Raw genomic sequence first — 27,023 nt, forward strand, 5'->3', positions numbered from 1 at the left:
CCTTATGAGGACTGACCGCTCTTTCTTTCTCTATCCAATCCATAAGTGGTTCAAATTCCTTATGGGATTTGACCCCCCATTCTCTCCAATTTGCAAGCAGTTCGGCTTCTTATGGGAATCAACCCCTCTTTCTTATATCATAAGTGGTTCGGCCTCCCCTTTGGGAGTCAACCTCTCTCTCAAGCATTTAAAGTAAAATCGGCCAAGTTTTGTTGATAGCAACATTAGATATTGCTTATTGCTATTACCAACTCCTACCAAGTTTTGTACCCAGCAACAACTACTGTTTTTATTACTACTACTCATCATCCTTTTACTATTGGGAATTACTCTAAGGAAATTGATACACTAGAGGAATTATGTAAAGCTACCCGATCATCAAAATACACAAGGTACTACAACTAGTCACCATCTCAAATAAAGCTACCCAAGTAGCAAATGTCAGTACAATATACTCTATCACTAATGTAAAACATATATGGTGTTTGAAAGAGTTACAGACTCATAACTTGACTAACTCAACTCAAGAAACTAAACATTCACCAAATTGAAGCAATTACATAATTAAGACCACTCGTCATATAAGTTACTAAAACCATGAGGGAGTGGATCTTCAATACCATCAAAGCATCATGGATTTTATTATCATAAGTGCTAGACAACATGGGGAGTGATTACAGCTGAATTTACTACTCCCATTAAACATCTCATTCTATGATAAGGAAACCTCTCCCATTCAAATCCAAGGCACATATAATTTTCTTGTTCTTGTTCTTTTTTTTTTATTCTTTAATTTTCATGAAGTTCTAACTTGATTGTCAAAGGTTCTTTTGTCGGTACCATACTGATGTCTTTTCAAGAGAAGATCGATAGAGAAAACAATTCAAAAAAAGAAGATTCACCGAAGAAGATTGGAATGGAGCATTAATTTCAACACAGATCTCAAAGAGTTGGAGATCCAAAAAATCCCCCACAATGCTCATGTCTAACTTGTTTTCACTTAGTTGATTTCCCAATCGTGTGTATATATATATTTGGATTTTTTGAGGTACACGCGGGGTTTAGATGAAATTGGATATATTCTATTATTAAAAAGTTAACTTTAAGAGTTAAATTGATTGCTACAACTGAAATAGTGTAGATTAAATACTCCAAATGCAGGGTTGTAACGAAGTAGTAAAATCTTAGGAGTCCGAGGTCGATCCATGAGGATTATGTAAAAATTGAAATAAAACACGGATGAGGTGGAAGAAAATTTAACGTAAACTATTAAAAAGATAATTTTTCACACTATCGTATGGAGCAAAAATTAAAAGATTTAAAACAGAAATAAAAAAAGTGTTAAGGCATCGAAGATCTACTAAAAAATTATAATTTTATTCATTCAACATTCTTTCTTGGTTAGATTCGAATAAAAATTCTCCTTAATCGGATGATATAACAATTAAATCAAAAAATTATTTTCTAAAATATTTTAGAAAATATAAGGTTATCACATATTGTACATTCACATACTACATGGATTCCTTAAGCAATCAATGTAACAATCATCCACAATGAATCAAGAAAAAATTTTCAAGCATTCAATGTGATGATAGTAAAAAAAAAAACTCAAAAAGAATTTCTAAATATATATTATTAAATAAAAATAATTAATTTACCTTAAATATCTCTAAAAAAATATAAACATTAATCTACCATTGTTGATCAAAATAAAATTATAATTTTCTAGTTTCACCATTAGCCCTAGTTAGGATTTGAGCCACAATCTTTATAGACGAGTTCATAAAAATTATTGAATAAAAAACCAAAAAAATTAAATTATTGAAGTGAAATTAAAGAGGGAGAAAGATTAGAAAGAAAGATTGGAGAAGAAAAAAAAATAGAAGTGTAAAAAAATATATAATATTAGAAGAATAGAGAAAAATAGAAATCAATTAAAATAAAAGGTGATAGATATGGGAGAAAAGAGAATTTAACATGTGGAGAAAAGAGAGAAAAATAAAAACAATAAAGATATGGAGAGATGTATGAGATCTTTTAAAATAAGATAAAATATGAGAAAAATTTTATTCTTTTACGTAAGAGAATATGTAAAGATTTCCATTTCTTGAAAAAAAAAATTAATTTCTTTAGCCTTTCCTTTAACTTGTCTTATCATTGCTCCTCCGTCCTTTTGTATGTTTTATTTATCAAAAATCCTTCTTTAGCATTTTTCTCTCATTTTGAACCTCCAAGACTTATAAGAAAGAAAATTCAACTAATTAGGTCATATTAATCAAATTAACATTAATTAATCACTGTAAATTAAGGGTAAATATAATCAATTTGCACAATTATCACTGATAAAAAGATAGTTTTCTCCCTTTCGATTTGAATCACCTCAATGTCTTCATCTTTGCACCTTAATAACTGATAGAAAAAGATTTTTTTTTTCAACATAACCTCAACGTCTTCATCTTGACACCTTAGTAATTAATTATTATTATTTATTCAAACTCATCACAAAATGTAAACAAAGAAAAGGGCCGAGAGACTTGTGTTTGTTAAGTATAACATATCACCTACATCCCAATGGTCTATCTTTCCCTAAGTATTTTTTTATTGGTATAAAATTTCACAATAAATAGAAAAAAGAATAGAAAGTAGGGGTGCAACTTAATCCGATTCAAACCAAGAATTGGACTAAATCGAGAAGTTTGGATTAGTTTGATCTGGTCTGGAGTAAGTATGGGTTTGATTTTGGGTTAAGAAAATGTTGAATTGATTGATTTGGTTAAATTCTCGGTTTAAAGGTTGTAAAGAACCGTGCCTTTATAAAAGAAAATAAGAAATATATATTAAACTACAAATATATGGTAGAAAGAGTTAGGATCCAGAGCAATGTCTACGTGGCATGTTTTAGTAGTTGTTTAAGTCACATCGGGATCTTAACCAAGCATTTTTTGAATGGTGCGCAGCCCAACATATTTGTTCTCCAATAAACAAGTGCCACGTAGACACCACAATTTACTATAGGAACGAGACACCGTTATGGATAGCGACTCTGCTAGAAAATCCCCGAAGTCTTTCATTTCTCTCCTCTACTCTCTTTCTCGTTCTCACTGACGCCATAGAGCTTCTCTATAAGTCTTGTTGCGACTCCCATCCTTCAACTCCAACACATGCATATTAGATCTCTCTCTCTCTCTCCCACATTGAGTTTTCTTATCTCTCTTAAAACTCTAGCTATGTGTGCCTCTTTCTACGATTTTAGAACTTGATTTATCTTATAAACGAATCTAAGTGATTTCTCTCATTGTCTCTTGCTTCAAGCAGGTTCATGTCAACCCTCGGTTTCGGTTCTGATTTGGCCCCAAATCAAATCTAGTTGTGTCCCTAATTGGAAAGGGAGAGTATGATATGCATTCTCCTCTTTATTTGAATAATGATAAACTGACTTGAAAAAAGTCACTCAAAATTCACTCGATGTATGTGGTATGTGTATAGAACCATAGATATTTTCCTTGTATATCCCAAGGAAAAAAATCTATGATTATCCCAAGGAAAAAAAAATCTATGGTTCTATTCACATGCCACATTAGCAAGTGAATTTTGAGTAGCTTTTTTCGAGTCAATTTATCACAGATTCTTTTTATTTTGGTTGCCTACAAATATGACATAATTTTCAATGAATAAATTGATTCACAATAAGAATGTAATTTATTCAACCTTATATTTCAATCCATCCTTTTCAACAAACCCCTAGATTTTTCTACCCAAGAATTCTATCTTGATTTTTATCACAAAATCAGTCATCTTTAGGCCTTTCAACCTCTATGAGTGGTAAATTATATTCAATCTTATCTTTAATTCATCATTTTCAATCTCACCTTAACCCTTTGTAGAAAATCTTCGATTTTTCTGTTTCTCAAAATTTTATTATTTCTTTTTTTATTTTATGTGTAACTGGACTTGAACCCATGATCTCAAAGTTGCTTTGCACTTTATCAAACCAATTGAGCTATGAGTCTAAGCTCAAATTTCATTATTTCTTGTTTCTAAAAATCTTGTATTTCTTCAGGATTGAAGGTTGAGATAGATAGACTCTTGAAAGGTAAAATATTTTACAAGAGGTTGAAGATGACTGACTTTGAGAAAAAAAAAAAAATGAAGGGCATTAGGATTATTTTCTAGTAGTCTATTAGAAAAGACTGAGGTCAAGAGGGCATGTAACACAGGTCCGTCAAACATCCACCAAATTAAAACGTGGAGGGTTTCTAAACCACCTTAAAATAAATAAATAAATGCTACCAGACTCATCACATCCAAGCATCAGTAATGGATATGGTGGGAATGGAATATACATTGAATAGAGAGCATGAAATGGATGTTAAATACGGAGCATTTGGTGGCGCAATGTGACCTCCCCACCCGACACTCCCATCCCTCAATGTCGATCTGGTCTCTTCCCCTCTCATCCCTTCTCTTGCAACTCTCTACGTATTCTAGCCAACCATTAAGGTAAAAGTTTACTCATCTCTCCATGCATGTTGGGATATTTGGGTTTTAGACAGCATAATTTTAGCCAGTGTGGCCATGAAGGAAGGAGTGATTGTTTGCTCATAGACCAACACTGTTCTGACATGTGGCATTGATATAAGTAATAAGAGAAAAATTTCTCTCCAGCCCGCATAGTATCCACTGCCCAGAAATCTTTATTTTTAAATTTCAAATCTTAAAAAGTATTGTGAGATCCACATGGATTATCATATTGGTAATCGAACGCTACAATCTTCTAGATTTCTTAAAATACAATGGTGAAATATATATATATATGTATATATATTGAAATTTGTAGAATTCCATCCTCTATTGAATCATATTTTCGAATGTGACACGATGATCTTATCAGGAAATTTCAGTTTTTTATTATGGATAGGAGAGAAAAATTCTCTTATTATTGTTTATGTCATTAACGCCCACATGTCAAAATGGTGTTGGTCTATCAGAAAATTTGCTCACAGCGCCATGAGCAAACAATCACTTGGAAGGAAGGGTAGATCATCAAATTAAGATTCAAACTTCAAAGCCAAAGATTAGGGCTGTCAGTGGATATTTATAGGTTCAGATATAGTAATATTCAAATTCAAATCCAAAATTTTTATCTAATATCCGAATTCAAATTCAAATTCGAATCCGACGAATGTTCTAACACTCTATCCGAATTTGATTCCGATTATCCTATCGGATATCGGATAATATCCAATTAGAATTCGTATGATTTAAACAAAACAAAAAAACACATTTTTTTCCTTATCCTATTGATTTTTCATTATTTAAAAAATCCCATTATATATATATATATATTATTTATATAAAAATAAATCAAATCAAATAATATATATTATACATTATTTCAAATCGGATATTATCAGATTCGAAATGTTAATATCCGAATCCGTATCCGATAAGGATTCGAATATATAAAACTATTTGAATTCATACCCGAAATCCAAAATTTTCGGATAAGATCCGATTTTTCGAATTCGAATTTTCGACTATCTATTGATGCCCCTAGCAAAGAAAGTGCACTGTATTCTTCTCTTTATCAATAATGATTTTTTTTTTTTTTTTTTTTTTTGAAATATTCTTGTGTTGAATTAACATGTATGGGTGGCAATGCCAAGCTAGGCCTGCCTGCATGCTACAGATTAACATGGTAAAATCAGCTCTCATTTTAATGTTTACGATTGATTTTCATCAAATTAAGACCTAGATTGAAGTTTCTTGTCTGTTTTACTCAACACAAAGATTCTTCAGTACCCCTAGTTCTTGGGATTCCACCCTAACATAAAATCTAAGTTTTTGTGTTTTACCCTACATTAGTCTGCCAACCTTGAAAATGGTGGATACAATTCTAGGAAAACACCAGCCAAGGTTGAATAATTGAATGAAGTAGAAACAAACAACATGACTAAATCACAATGAATAAGCAAATGATTACAGACACACCATTAGTTCAACATGATGGGAAAAAGAAATCCACATAGATCATTCCGAGTGTGGTGATATTTTGTATGGTTAACATTTTTTTAGGGCAGCTAGCCAATTGAAGAGCTACCATAGACGAAATCTTTGAGCTCCAGATAACTATAACTAGGAAATTTGAAGGTGAAATGAGGACTATGGAGTGGTAAAGAGATTTGACTAATCTTTATAAAAAGGAAAATAAGATTTGATTGAAAAGACTCCATTCCTAATGCAGTTTTTCCTCGTTCTGAATCCTAAAATGCTGGATTGGCAATCTCTTCTTAGATGAAATAGAATATAAATTTGGGAAGAAATGGAAGTACCACACCAGAGAGCCTCCAAGAACCTAACTCCCTTCCCAACCTTGAAAGGAATCGTTTTGAGAAACTTGGGAAGAATTTTTAGGACGCCTTTCTTTACACCTCTCTCGCTCAAATGAAGATCTTGGGAGTTGGGGCACCACTCTCGCATCCTAACTCTTCCTAAAAATATTTTGCTTGGAAACGAGGCCCAACACAACTTACCCAATCTGACCTTGGTAGGCTAGCCCTCAACAAATCATTTTCATTTCTATGGGCCTCTGAAACAATATGCCCAAAGCCCACCCACGTTTCCAACATTGCCATTCAGCTTATTTACAACCCCATATAGATCCAGTTTAAAATGATGCTATTAGGAACCAATGAAACATCAACAGATATTGCGTCTTGACCGCACAACTGAGTTCTCAATAAATCAGGAGAGTCAGCACACTCCTTTGAAAAAAAGTGCCATGTGTTATAACATCAGAAAACATACCTTTAAGATTCTCATGTATCCACAAAGTACCAGATCTTAATCTTGGAGACCAAACTTGAAACTGGTAAGAATTTTCCAAATAATCAGATGGGGCACAACTGTTTTCAAACTCGAGCAGCAGCAGCAGCCCATTTAATGGCCTTTCCTCTGGTTCTTCAAACCACCTTTCTTGGTGATGCGATCCCTCCATACCCAAACCAGAAATCAAACTGCAACCTCTATTGGCAATAGTACCATTAACATGCACATTTGCACCAATCAAAGAGTGAGTTCAATTCTTGGAAAGATCATTTTCTAATTCACTAATCTAATTGCATTAAATTGCTAGTCATCATGCTTTTGTTAATGTACTTTTAGAAAGCAAGCTATCCTTGACATGCTCTGAAATTTATAGCTGTACATGTAGGGTAGCTAGTAGTCTATCAGAATCGGTCTTCGTAAGTTGCAAAGAATTGTCTCCCTTAACTTGTAGTTAATTTTTTTTTTTTTTATAAGTGTATTCTCCTGCAACAGGTTAGTTATTGCCTAACTTAACAAATGTCATTTATGGTAGGGCAGGGTGATCGCACTGATAAGAGAGATACAAGTGCCTTCAATACATGGAAAGATATCAGCATCCCGGGAAATGTTGATGACACTATGACAAAATCTGGAGATACCTTAGTTAAACCTTTGCTCTTATCAAGGAAGAAATATTTTGCAAACTTCTTATAAGGGTCGAGCCCAAGGAAAGGTTGGTCGTCTTCAATTGGTGGGGCTTGCAAAGCAATTTCCAGATAAGGTTTGTCTTTTTTCTTGCTTTCTTTTTAATATTTATATGTTCTAGTCCCTATATTGTAAAGGAGAGCTGACCAGTGAGATTACCAAAATGAGCATTCCACTTCGAATCCAGACCAATATCTCAATGGTGGAAAGTTAAAGAACAACAGAACAACAATAACAAGAAGCGCAATCACCCCAAGTTTCTCCATGTCCCCATATCCCAAGCAATCCAAAGTGCTGTACCCCGCAATCGAACCATGGGTCCCACAGTTTGCCCCCAGACATCATTGTGTTGTGGGGTGGTAGTGTTGAACACTCGACTCCCTCAACATTCTAATACTCCAAACGTTACAAATCATGGAATCACGTCTAAATAGGAAATCCTTGAAGACACCTTCATTGGTCTGGGTTTTTGTAACTAATTCAATATTTTATCAAGTTATGAATGCCGGTGGACTATTTTTTGATGTACGGTCTCAATAGTATGAACTATGGATGACTGACCATATAGTTGGGTTTTTCCAACTATTCTCAATGTGGCCCACTATGAGATGCAATTTTAGACATTCATTGGATCCTATTCCTCTATATAATGTTATCTAACGTGAACATTATTAAATTGCACAACTTATGAATTAATATCTGTTTGATTTTTAATGCTTAAAAGCATCATAATTTTCTTCTAAAGTAAGCATATTTAATTTATGAACAGTTGGAATCTCCAGAGTTGAAGTTTAGTGGTCCTGACAAACTGGGAAGGATAGAGTATTTTGAACACCTGCGCAATCCCAACTCTTTAAACACAAAATCCAAAAGTTGAGATTTATGAATATCTTGATAACACAAATCTTGGAGATACTTATCCCCAAGGTAACCATTGGATTTTGCATTTAAAGGGTTGGGATCATGTGTTTTTTTCACGAGTCATTCTTAGAAGTCAGGGGGCGTTGCCAAAGTTATAGTCGAAGTGTTTTTTTTTATATGGGTTAGAAGTTTCGGAATGGGCTGATTTTTTGTGAGGATGATCTCTATGGTGAGAAGACCATCCTCGCCAAAAATCAGCCCATTGCTGGAACTCATAACCTCATGTTTACAAGTTGAAGAATCATAGACCGTCCAATTTTTATAAATTACTTTTGATCGGGTTAGAAGTTCAGATTGGTATGATTTTTGGTGAGGAGGATGATCTCCTCACCATAAAGATCATCCTCACAAAAATTCAGTTTATTCCGAAACTTTTAGCCCACATAAGACAAAAACTTAGGCCATAACTTTGGCTCTTGAAGCCGACCCATATATATACATATATAGAACTAACCTTTAGGCTAGAGTAGTCTAAATTAGGTCTATGTGTGACACAGGAGTGTATTTCAGTCATCTTGTTGGATCAAGTTGAGTTACCTTTCCAAAATGTTATCGACTATACCCAGATATCAATCAAGTGGCCATCTACCCGTATAGGACCTGAACTCTTACAATACCTAAACTCAATACCAGATTTGCCCTTAGCGCTCCTTTTACATCTCTTTTTCAGTTGCTGTAATCTCTAGCTCATGACTTAGTTGCTTTCCTCAGATGAACATTTAGAGGAAATGATGGCCCATGCCAGACAGATTAGTTGCCTATGGGTTTATGCTCCAGAAACAGAACCATGTTCCCCAATGTTTGGCATTATGTGGGAACTTCAAAGGAAAGTGAGACATTTTCACCAATCGGCAGAAACATTCCAGCTTCACAACAGATCTATTGTAAACAGAAACTTTGTAGAGTTTCATAACTGGAAACTTCCCATGTCTTTGCCTTAATTTTGCTCACAAGGCCCCCTTCTGCACCTATCTTCTCCATTCACCACTCTGGACCTGGGATCCTTGGAATGATAATGATTCAATTGATTTGGATTCTGGTAAGCTTCTTTCTTTTCAGCTCATTTCAATTGCAATAATCCATTTTCTTGATATTGAAATAAGCTGATTGTGTTTTTGCAGTGTAAATTGCGGGCAGTGATTGGCAATCCCAAAAAAGTGAGTGAATAAGTGTCTTTTTATTTATTTTTAGGTGGGGCTTCTTTATATGCCAGATCCTATAGTTTTGATTCGAGATGTTGATTTAGTTACAATGTCACATATGACCCACATTTTCCATTCTCTTTATGCTTAAAACGATCCAACAGGATGATCCCACCCATTGATCTCTTGTAATTTTTTATTATGTTTTTTTTTTTTGTTGGTATTTTCAGAAAATATGGTGAAGATAGGAAAAATAGATTTGGATTTTGCAGTTCAGATCGTCCAATTAGATTAATTTTAGTTTTAAATGCTATTTGTACTTAATTTTTTAGGTTAAAATCCAGATTGCCTCTTAAATCGAGGTTTTAGACATCGAAGAAAGAGGAAGCATATCTATTCTTTGTTCCTGCATATACTAAATGTGTTCGGATGATGGGCGGTCTGAATGACAAGGAAATAAACCAAACATATGTGAAGGTATATGATTTCTTTTTTTTCTTTCTTTCTTTCTTTATTGTTTTATGTTCTTCAATTACTGGGGAAATACTTGTGTCATGCACGATAATTCCGCGTGTGCTCCTTCAAACAGTCCAATGTTCAAGTTGGAATCAAAATTGACATGGTTTAGGCTAGGAGTAACGAATTTTCATTAATATAGGGGCCATCATGACACGGGTTTGCAACTATTTTGGCATACATGGTGCTTTGTCTTGAGATGAATACTCCCAAGGTGTCTTACCCCTGCAATGGGTGTTTGATAACATTCTATACTACATTGCTTCGATCCCAATTCTATTTGTTCTACATCCCAATTTGCCTTACCCAGAATTCGGTCCACTCGAGTGGTGATTTAGCACCACACTATCAAGTTACCATAGGGATGACATAACAATGTTCCTCCAATTCAATGTTTGATCGTTTGCATGTTATTCCTTTGATTATGTGCTTAAAATATTGTTTAGCATCCCATGATATTTGAGCAATGACACCATCTTGATCACCTGCTCGGCCAAGCATACCCCTCGATCTCATGCTTACAAGATAGAGAGTTAATGTTGATGATACGTTTTAGATACTTATTACATTTGATTATATTTTCACCCCACATTGTACATTAGCTTACAGTTTTTAGGGAATTCGTTGGTTTGGTGGCCAAAGGATAGATGTACCATGCATCTTAATTATACAGGTGCACTGTTAAGTTTGTTGTTTCTCCCTAGGTCTATCGAGTCTGCATTGGTGTCTGTCACCCCATCTGAATTCAATTGAATAAAAGAAATTACTGAATACCCTGAATACAATAACAAATTAACTAATAATCTGACTTCGAAAAGAGAATTCTTTAACGAAAAACCTCATCTTGAATTTGATCAAATTACTTGAACAAAAGAATGTGGACTCAATATCTAAAAGAGGAAATAAAGATAATCAACATGTGAGCAAAAAATAATCCCTAGAGCAACATGAGGAGATAGTGAACTTATTCAGAAAGTTCAAAGAACTTGTTCATGTGTTCCTATAAGGATATGTTGGGTGTAAGCTTTGGTATTATTCGATACTGAATAAATACTTGTCCAGTAAAATAAAAAGATCGACGTGTGAAATTAGAATAAACTCGCAAGATAAGAGGAGAAGTTATTAAATACATCAATGCTAGACATTTCAAAATGGTAGAATACTCAAAGTGGATTATTATTCTCAGCCTAATGGAACAGCTAAAGCAACTAACAAGAATCTCAAAATCATCATCAAGAAGATATGTCAGTCACGGTAGCTACTCTGTATTATCTAGATAAGGAGAAAGAGAAAAGACGGTCAAAACTATTGTTGATGCTTGTAAAGTTAGTCTAACCAGACAAATTTAGTAAAATTCGAAATCTTACTAAGGGTCATGAACTACATCTAGGCATTCAAAAATATGAACTACATCAATAAATCATTATTTTTTTATTGTTTAATTTTAATTTTAAGATTCAATTTTTATATGGTAACATAAACTTGAAATATTATAGAATGTCCTGAAGTTAAGATCATCTTTCATTTTTTTTTTTTTTTCTCTTAATCAAAATATCAGCCAGGACAATTAAAATTTTACTTGAAAAACATTTTTTTCACTGGAAATCGAGTGATTCATGTGGATTGCCTGTAATTTGATTGCTTGGTTAAAAGTTTACAAAAAATTTAAAATCGGCTTTGAAAAATGAAACCCTCACTAAAATCATAATGCCAATTTATCTTTTTTGGTTGGTCTGTTTCTTCAGTTTAAACTTGGGTTTGTAGTTCAGCACTTGAGAGTGAATCTGTTTTGTAGGCATAGTTAGAAATATTCTTTTCTATGCTCTCTAAAGTTAGGTAATTCAGTTTTAGTTCGATTTGCTTGATTTCTCCAAAAAACTATTTCTCATTCAAAATTCTCTTTCAAAAAATGATTCGGTCTTTGATGTGAGTTGGTTAATTTTTTTAAAAAATGTTTACTTTCATTTACTTCAGCTCAATTATATAATCGCACTTTATTCAATGATTCCAACTTAGATGCAGGTAATTCATAAATTCATAGAATCTTTATAAATAAATTATATAAAAAAAACTAATAAATCACTTTTCAAGGTTGGATTATCATTAATTAACTTTTCATTATGTAAGGAACAAAAATGCATGAAATAACCCGTGGCGTAGGCATGGGTATCCACTAGTGCATATATAAATCATCAAAAATGATTCATCTAAAAATTGGTAGAGTTTGTCACAAATTCTCCCAAATCGACTCAGTTTTTGAGAAGTCAATAAGGTGATTGAGTCCCAACGGTAATTTCTTTGATGTTCTCCGAGTCCATTATGACTCATCTGATTCAACTCGGGTGTGTCCGACTTTTGAAGCCATGGAGTAGAGACTGCATCTTAACCGTACTCAACTGACCAAATTAAAACAAGAGAGATTTACCAGGCAGATCTAATCTGTTGCAATTTTATTACCGTACTTTATCAAGTTGGTTACCTCAGCCAACCTTACTTTATAGTTAGACTATTATGATTAACTTAATAAGATTTTAAATATTACTAAGAGTCATTCGGCCCGCATCGAATTGTCAATATAGCAATTCAACAACACAATTTAATAAAAAAACTCATATTCAAAAAAAAAAAAAAAAGGAAAAAGAATTAAAATAATAATAATAATAATAGTTAATTTGATTGTAGGTGTTTAAAATTGATGACTATGAATTTCGACATCTAAAACAAAAATTCAAAGGTGATTTTTATTTATTAATTAATTAGTAATTAGAGTTGGATGGCACAAATAGACATGTTTAAAATTCACTCCAAGTTATGTTAAATAACAAATTTACCTCGTAAATTTGAATTTTAAAGCATGATTCTATTTTAGGGTTTGTTAGGTAAGAAAGAATCGTTGGAACTAAAGGTCATTTTTAAAAAAACATGCAACAATTATTTTAGAACAAAGAAAGGTCATTTTAAAAAAAACATGCAACAGTTATGTCAGAACAAAGAGTCGTGATAATATGACTTGCTAGAGATATCATACTCAATTGATTTTGTGGCGTGACAAGTTCGGAACCCTAGATCTGAATGTTTAGGAGACACGACTGCATTATCACACTAAAAATGTATCACAAGGGAACTGTGTATCCCAATGCGTATGGATCTATTATTCTGAATTTGTCTTCGTCAGGGAGTTGATTAAGTATGCCACCTGACGAGCTATATTATCAGGACTCTAAAACATATTGGGCGTCGGATCCAAAGCAAACAGAGAGCGGAACAGGACCACCACGTGCGCTTTGCCTTTTAATCATTCTTGGTTCTTTTTCCTATTTCCTCTTTTGTACGTCAAAGGCATGTCGGGACTCCAGATTCAAGAGAAGCCGACTCCCACGGGGATGACATCATCCACACGTGTCCCTAACTTATCTTTCAGCCTGTCTAGAGGAGCGCACCTCCCAAGTTTTTCAATAATTTCTTCCCAAAACAGACGTTAGACAACTAAGTTAACAACAGCCATTTCTACCAATTGCCTTTTGGAAAGCATGACACAGGCAATTTACTGCGATTCTCACAAATCATCTGCAAATAATCATATATGTGTTTTCTCGTGATATGAATAAAAATCACCTACGATTATATATACATCTCCATATTAGAATTGTGAGAATCACAATAAATCTTTAATCGCAACACGACTCTTAACATTTTTAATATCAATTAACTTAAAATTAGTTAACTATTGTATAAAATTAATCTTTTTAAACAAAATTGTAGATTAAACACTTAAATAAAAAATAAAAATAAAAACACTTTCTCGACTAAGTAATGAAAATTTGCTAACCACACCACTTTGTTGCATTCAAATACAGTATTGGATATAACCAACATATAGAACAAAATCACTTTTGAAGTTGAAGAATTGTGGACCGTGCAATTTTTGTAAATCACTTTTGATGATGTTAAAAGTTTTGGAATATGCTGATTTTTGGTGAGGATGATCTCCTCATCATAGAGATCATCTTCACAAAAAATCAGCTCATTCCAAAGCTTCTAACCCATATTTTGAAAAATGTTTGGCACCAAACTTGGCAAACTTTAGGGTTGCTGAACCGTCCCCATATATATATATAGGGAAATGTTCGACACCAAACATTTTGACAAAATATTTTTCAAAACATGAGTTACAAGTTTTGGAATTAGCTGATTTTTGGTGAGGATGATCTCTACAGTGTGGAGATCATCATCACCAAAAATCAGCCCATTCCAAAACTTCTAACCCCATAAAAAATGGTTTACAAAAAATGGACGGTCCACGATTTTTCAACTTGTAAACATGGGACTAAAAGTTTTGGAATGGACTGATTTTTGGTGAGCATGATCTCCTCACCATAGAGATTATCCTCACCAAAAATCAGCCCGATTGGCTAAAATGTTTGGTGCTGAACGGGACCCATATATATATATATATATATATAATAATAATAATTAAGAACTTTCAAAATTAAAACAGAGAAAATCAATTTTTACTATTAAATTTTAATTTTTAATTTGGGAGTTGGTTGACTATTCATTTTCAAAACCTTGGATTAATCTCCAAAAAAGTTTATTTTTTGTTTTAATTTTTTAAATTTCCTTTTAAATCAAAGTTTGTCAATGAAATCTAAAGGTTTGTTGTGTTGGATTGACTCAGAAATGAAAGAAAATCATAAATTTTTATAATTGAGGAAAAAAACTGATGTCTTAAAACCTGAATCAATTATTGGATAAAAACATGCAATATTATTCAAATAGTAGTTTGATCTTGATTACAAATTAGATTGATTTAAATTTATTAAAAAAATTTAAATATGTATACAAATTTTCTAAATTAATTTCACTCACTAACCAAATCAGTTTTGTTACAAAATTCTATTTGAAAATTCAAAAAAATTAGAACAAAATTGAAACAAATTCACTTAAAAGACAAAACAAAAAAGAAGATAAAAAAAACAATCCTAAACTTCCGCAATTAAGGCCATACTTGGTAAGCCACAAATCATTTGCAAATTGCAAATAATTTTTTGAATGTATTTTACGGGTGCTTGGTTGCACAAAGAAAATGATTTACATGAATCACCTATATTCTTAAGAAATTTTAGTAAATGATTTACGGCACAAAAAATACCGTAAATCATTTGCAAAATTATTCAACTCCAACCTACTCATATCAAACTTATTAAAATATCCATTGTAAAAAAATTTAATTAAATTAAATACCCTCACTATATGTTATACTAATATTCATGTAAATTTACAAAAATACATGTGTTAAAAGATACATTTCATTGCATATTGAACTTACAAAAATACCCTTCATCAAATAAATTTTTAACTTACAAAGTACTTGTTAAGATATCATGGATATTTATTCACAAAAAATAAATCTCATCAAAGATACATTTAAGTGTATATAAAATTATGAGAATACCCCTCATCAATATTATTATCAAAATATTCTTCATCATAGGGGAATTTTTGTAAATTCATATACATTTTTTTTTTTTTTTTGTTTTGTAAATCTAACTAAAAGTATTTTTGTAATACCTTTAGTACAAATAAGTTAAAATTATTTTCACATTTTATTTTGACAAGAAATGGATACAAAATTTTTATATTACAAATATCAAACAGACACAGAATACGATTTCACAAAGAGATTTTTTTGATAGCTACCAAGCAATCAAAACATTTGCATATCATTGGCAAATACAAAAGATTTGTTGTGTAACAAGCAGTGCCTAAGAAAAATCCATTCCCAAATGGACAAAAAGGACGTTATTTACTATGAAAATTATATGTCAAAGGAGCCAAGAAGAAAATGGGCTTTGCGTTGTGTTTTTTTTTTGTCCGAAAGGGAAATGTTGGTAGTGTTGCTATTTGAGTGATGTGACCTTAATTTGCCGTCTTAGAAATTAAGGCTGACGTTGCTGCAGAAAAGAATCCACCAAACGAGAACGCCAACACTCCTTCAGAGAATATTCTAAAATAAGCTAAAGCCCTAAATATTACTCTACCAGCGAAGATCAAGAACAACAAATTTAGGGCTGAAATTACAAGTTCTATTCTAACCGCTCTTCAACCCTAAATGCATTTGCAGGAGGTTCTCCGTACATTGTACAAACAAACAAAGCTTCTTTAATACAGAGAAGAGATTGACATAGAGAGATATACAGAAAAACAAAAACCAGAGAGAGAGAGAGAGAGAGAATACTTGATAATAATTTTGAAAAAGCCCCTTTGGCTTTCTTATGTGTGTTTTTTTCTTCTTCAAGGGTTTAGACGAACCCACTCGTAACGACCCTCCAAGGGAACGTCCTTTACTATATCATAGTTATACCTGTGAGCGAGAAAAAAAAAAAAAAAAGTTTATTTTCAGCTAAAGTGAGTTTGGGAGACGAAAATCGTTTTTCATGAAAACTTACTTCTCAGAAAATCGTTTTTTCTCATATTTCTCTGCAACTGAGAAAAATTTGTCGATCTCTTCCTCTGATGGCATCTTCTCCTTTGCTGACTTGTGGTGAGAATTCGCCTCAATTGGCCTCTTTTCTGTCGAGTCCAGATCGTCCGATTCGAAGTGATCACTTGATGGAGACGTCTCTCTCCTGAAAGAATGACGAAAAATAATGTGAGAAATAATTGAACATTGTATATAAGGACCTGAGGGAGACGAAGAGATGATGGAGAAGAAGAAACGGAAGAGAAATTGATTCTTGCTTTTTAATTTTGATATAAATGAAGAAACATAATAATTAAAACCTTTTTCTGTTGAACAACTTGGTTGAGTTTGATCCTTCAAAACCATCTTCCTGTATCAAATAGATTCAAAGAGAATAATTGAGTCAATTTGGGAAAAAGAAACAAAAATTCGATGAAATTGAAACAAAAACGAACTTAATTTCCAATCAAATTTCAATTTTTACCTCCAGATCTACCACCGATCTCCTCAACCTTTCGTTCAAAAGCTCGCTCGATCGAACAAGATCAGAATTAGGACTCGAGCACAGATTAGACGAGATCATTGGACCATAATTCGCAGGTACAATCAAATTCTCGGGCGTAATTAGTAGTCGATGACGACTTCGGATCTGAACATAAGAAGAACCAAATTGTAATTCTTCAGAACTGATCTTCCTTCTCTTAGTTGTTGTGCTGGTGCTCGCTGCCGCCATGGCTAGGGTTTGAGCTCTCGTTTTCACACCCACTTGTGCCACCTCCATCACTGTAACTTCACCCATTCCTTTGTATTTCCTAATATAGTTCCCTATCTCTGTGTGGAAACCTCTGCTTCCACTTAGAGATTTTTCTGTCATGTTTTTTCCGGATGTTCGAGAGAGAGAGAGAGAAGACGATAGTGGGATTCCGTTCAACACGTTTCGGGTTTTGATTTGTAATTTATATATAGTTATTTAGTGGAAAATGCTGGAATGACACAAACGTTTCGTGTCACCCCAGCACGACTCTCATTTATTATATGGTCCTTAGTGTTTATTAACGGTAACGGAAAACCTGAATGGATTTTTGACGGCGCCTCTTATATGGATCAAACAATGGACTGAATTGAGGAATAGGCCTATCCCTTCCCGTTGAGCTGGGCGGCTCGCAATGGATCGGATCGGTGTAGAATTTCTTAGTATATAATTCAGATCCGATCCGATCCAATTGGAATCAATTCAAAAATTTATTGGATCTGCTATTCTTAAATCAAATTTGATCCGAAAATCCAAACTTTTGATCCGAATCCTATTTATTTTGGATCAGAACATATCAGTTATCAGATAAAATCTGACCCATTGCCAGGCCTATCTCTTGGTTAATGTATAACTGCCACGTGGCTTTATAATTTGATCTTACGCGATTTTAACATGTGAAAATCAGCTTTGTTGGGATACATCAATTTTTTTAGTTGTGATAATATGACTCCGCAGGTGTCATACTTAATCGACTCCTTGACATGACAAGTCAAGAATTGAAGATCTATATGCCTCGGGATACACAATTGCACTTCCTCATAAAAAAGTGTATCCTAAGCCATACAAATTTATGGTTCCGAAACTTGTTCACGTGAATCCAAATCTTTGATATCATCACCGAAAGACTTTACAAACTAAGCTAACTCGCACTTATGATGCATCAAAGGTTAGCAAGGACTTAACTTGTGAGTAGGATTAAAGTGGTAAATTGTGGTTTAACCTGTAGGAAAAAATAGTCACTATTATATTGCATATATGTAAGTTATATGTAATTAGAATTATGATTTTATAATAAATATTTAGAATTGATAATAAAATAATAAATTTATTTTCATTTCTAATCTTCTTTTTTTTCAACTATAGAAGATATAGGATCCTTATTTTGATAAATTAATATTAAAGGACTTCAAAAAATGCATGAATTTAATATTTTTGTAAAATTTGAAAATAAATTAAACTCAATCGGCTTAGGCAACTTTTATATATACATAAAAGTTACAACCCACCTCTTTAGGATTGGGTTAAGACTCATCCAAGACCGACCCAAATCCAACCTCCTATCTATTAACTACCCTAGGTAGGGTAGCTTGCTAGTTATAACGGATACGGGGACATTCATTGCATAAGAAATCCATTTGATATAAAATTGATCCAAAGCATTAAAATTAGACTAATGATAAAATGACTCACTAAAACAAATGTAATCCGTATGTGGTTAACATGCCAAGTGCTCATAACCATAGATCTTTTTTTCTTGTATATCCTGAAGAAAAAGATCTATATGGTTCCATGCCCTTGCCACATCAACCACAGACAGACCAAGGACTCTTAAAATTATGTACATACACAAAATTCCTGGGCTAGCTTGGTCTAATCCCAAGATAACAAAGTATCATATCATATGTTATGTATGATTTAAAACCTAGTATCTAGTCTTTCTTGGAGCCCTCGATCCTGTTGAAATGGGGTTGATTCATTTGAGCCATGACATCTATAATGAAAATACTTAAATCGGTTTAAAATTATTTATTAATATATACATATACACCTAAATAATAAGGTCTTAAACAATAGTAATTAGTATCTACATAATAAAACACAACTGAGTTGTAATAGTTCTGTGTGACACAAACATTCCATCATCAACAGTTTTGTCGGTTAAATCTCCCATCAAGCTATAATTTTTTGTCTTTTACCCTTTAATCTAATTTTTTTAATAATACCCCTCCAATTCTATTTTTTCTACTTTTACCCTCTTAATTTGAAAGAGGATGCCCCCTCTAACTTTATTATATATTTTTTTATCCCTTTAATATATATATATATATATGGGTCCCGTTCAGCAACAAACATTTTGACAAACATTTTGGCAAAACATTTTTCAAAACATGGGTTAGAGGTTTTGGAATGGGCTGATTTTTGGTGAGGATGATCTCTACGGTGAGGAGATCATCCTCACCAAAAATCAGCCCTTTCCAAAACTTCTAGCCCCAGTTTACAAGTTAAAAAATCGTGGACCGTCCATTTTTTATAAACCATTTTTGATGGGGTTAGAAGTTTTGGAATGGGCTGATTTTTGGTGATGATGATCTCCTCACCGTAGAGATCATCCTCACCAAAAATCAGCCCATTCCAAAACCTCTAACCCATGTTTTGAAAAATGTTTTGCCAAAATGTTTGTCAAAATGTTTGTTGCTGAACATTTCCCTATATATATATATATATATATATATATATATATATATATGGGTCCCGTTCAGCACCCTAAGTTTTACCACACACTTTAACAAACGTGTTTTGTCTTACATGGGTTAGAAGTTTTGGAATGGGCTGATTTTTGGTGAGGATGATCTCTATGGTGTAGAGATCATCCTCACCAAAAATCAGCCCATTCCAAAACTTCTAACCCCATCAAAAATGGTTTATAAAAAATGAACGATCCATGATTTTTCAACGTGTAAACATGGGGCTAAACATTTCGGAATGGGCTGATTTTTGGGGAGGATGATCTTCTAATCATAGAAATCATCCTCACCAAAAATCAGCCCATTCCAAAACTTCTAACCCATGTAGGACAAAAAACGTTTGTTAAAGTGTGTGGTAAAACTTAGGGTGCTGAACATTTCCCTATATATATATATATATATATATTTATTTATTTTCAATTTTTTTGCTTCGTTTTTGGATGAAAATTGATTATGAATGGTTTCTTTTGGTTTGAATCATCTGCACAAGTGACTATATCAAAAAATTTAATTGATATTTCTATGTATTTTAGTTGAAAAAACTCAAAAAATGAAAAACATGTGAGTTTTATCAAGGTCGAATATTTTAACATTTGTGTTCCCATGTTTGACATTTTTTAAAAATTGTTGAATTCAACAATGAAAAATCTTAAACTCGACAATAAATAAAAATTTTGGAATCTCAATCTCATTCTTCATTTTTGTTAGAAGTATATCATTATCATTCATCATTTAGGATTAAAAAATATCTTTAGACATGATATCAATCATTTTTGGAAAAACTAAGTATGTGAAGAGGATGAGAAAAAGGGAATTTTGAGTATTTCAAGAACATTAAAGGTGAGATAAATTTGAGGAACCGTTAAGAAATAAAAAGTTTACTAAATAGACTATCAAGTAAGGAACTATTTAGAAAGAAATCCCTCCGCCAGGTCCTTTAAGTAATGTTCCCAATATATTAACTCTTCTCTTACATATGAATTTCTTATGAGTTGTGATAATCTGACACTTTAAAACCTGAAGCTCTTTATACGTTCCCCGATGTGGCAGTGATAGAACCATTAATCTTTGTCTTTGAGATACACAAGGAAAAAGTTTTGTGGTTCTATCACTGCCACGTCAAGAATGTACAAAGAGCGTTTGATTTTAGAGCGTCAGTTTATCCTTAGTAATTTCTTATCCCTATTTTTTTATTAGGTTCCATCCTCTTTCAAAACTCATTATTTATGTTTGATTATTCCTTTATCTTGTCAACTTTTTCTTCGTCTTCTCTATCTCTATCTTTCTAATGGGAATGATCTCTCTATCTTAACGCTATTTATGTGTGTGGAAACCAATATATTGAGTATTCTTGGATTATTGTTACATGAATCTTGATAGGATAGGGATTGCATCAATCAAGATAAGAAAACTAGTCTAATAGAAATATTATAATTTATTAGAACTTAATGATTAATGATTTTTTTAGCTCAATTTGACTGTCAGAATAAAAAACTCACCGATGTGTCATACTCAAAGAATCGTAGATTCTGTTACTCAGGATACACAATTGTAGATGGCAGGTTGATCATGTTGGTTGTGTATCCCGAGGGAAAAAATCTACAATTTTTTGCCCATGCCATGTCAGTGAGTTTTGAGTTTCCCTATCAGGTTGAATTTAAAAATCAGCAATCGAACTTATTATTGTAAAATATCCTAATTGATATTGCTACATATATTATTGTCCAAAATTCCATTCCTTTTGAGATAAGATGCATTAATATGATATAATACATCTCATGTATCATGATATATTGCATCCAGTTCTCTAACAATGTATATCTATTAATTTGAAGCTCTATGATGATTCTTTCTAGATGATTAGCATTGAATGACAAGCCATGGTCTCGATTTGGATGATGGATTTTTGTCTCATATGTCATCATATCATTCACTCCACACACTAATGGGCTGATGTGGAGTTGTGGAGAACCATTGATATTTTTCCTCGAGATACATGTGAAAGCATTATGGTTCGTACAGCACTGCCATGTCATCACAGTGTTGTAAAAAGTCAGATAGAACAGCTTAAAGTATAATAAAATGACGTTCAAGATCCTTCCATATGAAAAAGTGGCAAAGCTTTTATATCGACAACCAGCTTGACATAATCCTTCCCCTTTTTATAGTTCAAGAATGTAGTGCAAAGAAATATCCACGAAATTTGTCATAAATAACATATTTTTCTTTCCTCAATTCATGACCTCACAGGAATTTCTTACGGTGGGACTACAGTGACAAGCTGTGACCTCCCACCAACCCTTGCATGGCCTGATAAGGAGCTTTATTTAAAGGCACTTTTTCTCTAGTTTATTTGTCCATAAAGATCAAAGGTGAAACATAAAAAAGCAAAGGTGATTGAGCAGCTGACCCTCACCAATATTCCTTTCAAACATGCCAGTCTTTTTAAGTATTAATGACTTGGTGTTTGGGATCTTGTGATATGTTCATGGAAGAATATATATATAGAGGAGGGTATTTCGGAAGTATATGTTAGATTTTAAACATATAAAATCTTTCAACATAATTAATATTTTATAATTTCCAATAGATCAAGAATACTTATCTTGTACCATAAATTAAAATGTTGATCCAAGATTTATGTTGGAAGTGTGTCTTTCGCAACAAATTGAAGTGAGCAAATCCCCAAATCCGAGTTATTCAATTTTCAAACTCACATTTTCTCTCCTCTCTATTTGGATCGACTAGGATTCTAGTGATTGATGGAGATCATTACGTTCAGAATCCTATGAATATTATTTGTGCATCTCATTCTCCTATTGCTATTATGGGATACTGATCATCTTATATAGATGGAGATAGAGAGCCTAGAGATCCTTTCTTAGTAAGATATGGAGATAGAGAGCCTCGAGATCCTTTCTTAGTAAGATTTTTATCCATCAAAGTTTTCAATTAAAACTTAAAGAGTATATTTCTAATTCTAACGATATTGAGAATCAACCTTTAATATTGACATCTTTAACATATAGAATCCTTATGCAAGTAAAGTTACTAAAAGGGTATAGGTCAAAGGGCCACACGAATTGGATACTAACAACATAATATCAGTTTGAAAGTAGATTGAAAAAATGGGCACATTTAAATTAAAGAACTGCTTTTAGCACCCTAACTTTTACTTATTACACCCCAATTTCTTAAATTAATTGTCACATCCCAATTAAAGATTAAAAGACGCCATTCAAACATTACAAAGGTTTGGCTCAGATTATTATCTCAACATTACAACACTCGTTCAAACAACTTTAGTAGTTGTTTACAATTATGATTAGGCTCATAAAATCTTAAATTCAAAAAATAGAAATGTAGCAAAATAAAATGAGAGAGCTTTTATTGACACCCCAACTTTTACTTATTCTGAACCATTTCTATATTTTCTTTATTTGTAATTGGAGTATAATAAGTAAAAGTTGGGGTGCCAATAGCAGTGCTCTTAAGATTATTCTCTTCATAGTGTAGTGTTGTCCACTAGTTTACCTTCAAGTCTCACTCGAACACTTTTGTCTGAATTAAATCTAATTAGGATTGGAATGATGTCTACTTGATGAGTTAGGTCAAGTTCAAATTAAATAAAGTTGGCGTCATGTGCAAGTCAAGTTGAGGTTTGGTCGAATTTGGTAGATTATTTATATTCAAATAAATAAAAAAGCTACAATCCTTGTTTTATCTTTTAGAAACAATTTTCTAGTTTGTGAAACTTCAAAATTTTCATATTAAAGAAAAAATTCCTGCATCTCTTTTTTCGTCTTACGTTTAATCCCCACATTGAACAAGAAGTGAGTTTCTTTGTAGCTAAAAATTTGATTCTCATATAGGATTATAATAGTTTTTCTAGTATGGAGACTAGAAATGTGCTAAAAAATAGCAAAATTTAACAGTGAATCTTTTTATTCAAAATCATTTTTGAGCACTTGCGATTTTTACCACAAATCATATTTAAAAAGAAATTGCATTCCAATCTAGTCTTGTCTCAATGACAATTTCAATTAGATAAGCAGGAGTTTGATACTCAATATGAGTATTAATTCCTTAGGGACCACCCGCAAAGGCACACCCTCACTTATCTGATGTGTGTGATAGTGTTGCACGTGCCGGGACAAGTTTTTGGATAAGACATGGTCTTGTAGATTGGGCAAAGCCTAGATACGGGTCCGTTCCACTGTCTACAGGGATACCCAGATATAAAAAAAAAAATTGTTATTGTAATATCCTGCATCCATATTCTCCCTCATTTCTAATTATTTTTTACAATTATAAATTAGGTCAAGTGCAAATCATTTGGGTTTTCTGTATCCCGACAGGAGAATCCCAATTAGACTCGGTGAGTTGGTCTGGATTGAGACTTGGACTTAAGTTTCCAACTTTTGAATAGTGGACAAAATGATTTTTCATACCATTTCATAATTGACAGATAACTAAGCCATAATTAGTACAAAATCAAATTCCATGATGAAACAGCTCCATTTCCAAATAGATTTGCCGGTTTACTTACCCTGCTTGATACTATGCAAAATAAAATCCTAATTAAGTTAGGCACAAATTTTTTGTGATCAAAATCCTTTATGTAGTAAAATTCCACAAAGTTTTGCAGTGATTTTTTGTATGACAATTTTGTGTTTGAGAAGAGCTTTAAAACCTTAAGAAAGACAAAATTACATGCATAACTCAATAGGCAGGGGCAATTAAAGATTTGACGGCAAAGAAGTAAAAGAATATAAAATAACTATTCTGAAAAAATATATGTAGTGAAAGTGGGTATGAGCACATTTTCAATAATAATAGAGATGTAGCTCAATACAAAAGTGAATGAAAGAATAAAATTCATTTAGCTGAGACCATTTTAGTTTTTTGGATAACCAAAGTATAATAATTGTTCGTAAACAAAACCTAAAACTGAATTTGTTTGTAAGAAAACAAACAAAGAATAATGATCACTAATCAAATCAACTTGATGAATTAGAGGCACATAAACACTTTTTGAAAATAATTGGAGCCTCTGATTTGTGTAAGGGAACACAACAACATTATCATCGAGATTTAACTTAATTTGGACTCAATCATGTTTCTCTATATAAGTTTGTATTATTTGGTAAGAACATGTACCTTTCCTCTTTAGGATATCTACAAATAAGATGCAAAAAGTAAGTTCTCACAAAACTATGGAGAGGAAATTAGACGTGAGCTATGTGTGTTACCAAAAACATTGGAGTTATGAGATACATCCGTTCGGCATTCAACATTTTGCCCAACATGTTTTGTCCTACATGGGTTAGAAGTTTTGGAATAGGCTGATTTTTGGTGAGGATGATCTCTATGGTGAGGAGATCATCCTCACCAAAAATCAGCCCATTCCAAAACTTCTTACCCCATTACAAATGGTTTACAAAAATGGACGGTCCACGATTTTTCAACTTGTAAATATGGGGTTAGAAGTTTTGGAATGGGCTGATTTTTTGTGAGGATGATCTCCTCACCATAGAGATCATCCTCATAAAAAATCAGCCCATTCCAAAACTACTAACCCATGTAGGACAAAACATGTTGGGCAAAATGTTGGGTGCTGAACATTTCCTGTATATATATATATATATATATTGGGTGGAGATGTACTTAGGACAATGAATCACTATTAATTGATACATATCTCACAATTTCAAAATTAGGAGTATTATATACGTATTTATAGTCAAATTCATTCACCTATGATTTATGAATGAACTTTTGTCTCAGAACAAATACAAATGCTAACCTTGATTCATGTACTTAGGTCAATTAAATTGCTTGGGTCATTAACATCTCTGGTTCATTGTCTCAAATCATAAAAATCCCCTTTGGAAAGAGTTTAAAAACTCAATTCAATATTTTAATAACAACTTGTATAAATTGATTTATTTAAATCATAAGCAAACAATAACCAAAAGATGAATATAAGCATTATTTCTTAAAACCTTGGTACCTATAATGATAGTCCTTCCCTTATAAATGGCATAAATAAATGAATATTAAAAAATAGGTTTAAAAAAAATTGTGCCAATTGAATCATTCACTGTCTCCAAGCCAATTAGAAAGTGTGATAATGATGGTTGTCCATATTTTCTAGATGTATAATGTCTGTGGTTCACACCATTGAAACTTTAGATTCTCCCTTTTATTTTATGATTCTTAACAGGACCAAATACCAATATAATTAAGGGTTGGGATCTGTTGGCTCCTAAGAATGAGTCATGAAAAAAACTTATGATCCCAACTCTTGAAACACAAAATCCAATAGTTGAGATTTATAAGTATCTTGATAATGTAAATCTCGGAGATACTTATCCCGATGATAAATTTCAATCATTGGATTTTGCATTTAAAGAGTTGAGATCATGTATTTTTTTCATGAGTCATTCTTAGAGTCAAGGGATAGGATTCATTGACCCATGTCATGCAATGGTCTATGTGAGAGAGAGAGAGAGAGAGAGAGAGAGAGAGAGATAAACAGCACTGGTAGGGTAGGTTCAGTTCGAGATGATCAAAGAAGAGGCCTCAGAAATGAGAGACTTTAAAAATTATAGATTATAATGATAGAGAACCTTTGGACAAAATTTTCCTTCTCTTTCTACTAAAGTTTAATGAGCTTTTTAAAAGTTCGAGTTGGCCGCTTTTATGTTTCCACCATACAACGATAAAGTTAACACGGAATTCAAGGCAGTATGATTCATGACTTGGAGAACAAGGGTGGTTGTTGAAGTGGTTTGCTTATAATAAGTCCCTACATTTCAATCATGGACTGGTAGTCCCTCATTTTCTTAAGAAAGACCCTAGCTTTTCTATGTAAGTCAGAATAGCTAGGCCAACTCTTTTCTTACACTTTTCAAGTTACATTGAACCCTTTTTAACTCTATTTTAAAATCTGGTAATTTGTCAAAAACAATTAGTTTTCTCCAGACCAATGATATTCAACTATTCGAATCACTAATGATTGCTATATATACTGCATGTTCTTTTTAGAATATTGTTCATCTAAACTATTAATTTAGGATAATTTTTGTAAGAACAACGATGAATGCAAGCGGTTCTAGATACGTGGTAAGGGTATAGAACCGTAGATCTTTTTTTTCTTGTATATCCCGAAGAAAAAGATCTAT

General features: G+C 32.7%; 1 protein-coding gene across 1 annotated transcript; it reads right to left on the bottom strand.

Annotated features, from left to right (window-relative positions):
* Positions 1-15,765: 15,765 nt before the first annotated feature.
* LOC147407167 (cyclin-dependent kinase inhibitor 1-like) lies at positions 15,766-17,533 on the bottom strand. Its single transcript, XM_086432821.1, has 4 exons — positions 17,042-17,533; positions 16,878-16,927; positions 16,544-16,723; positions 15,766-16,458 (listed from the first exon to the last, which is right to left on the bottom strand). The coding sequence occupies exons 1-4, from the start codon at positions 17,429-17,431 to the stop codon at positions 16,389-16,391; spliced, it is 690 nt and encodes a 229-aa protein (XP_086288947.1). The 5' UTR covers positions 17,432-17,533; the 3' UTR covers positions 15,766-16,388.
* Between the last annotated feature and the right edge of the window lie 9,490 nt (positions 17,534-27,023).

The sequence above is a fragment of the Akebia trifoliata genome, chromosome 3 (genome assembly GCF_017979445.1).
Source record: "Akebia trifoliata isolate Shusen 1 chromosome 3, ASM1797944v1, whole genome shotgun sequence".
In the NCBI taxonomy this organism is placed as follows: domain Eukaryota; kingdom Viridiplantae; phylum Streptophyta; class Magnoliopsida; order Ranunculales; family Lardizabalaceae; genus Akebia; species Akebia trifoliata.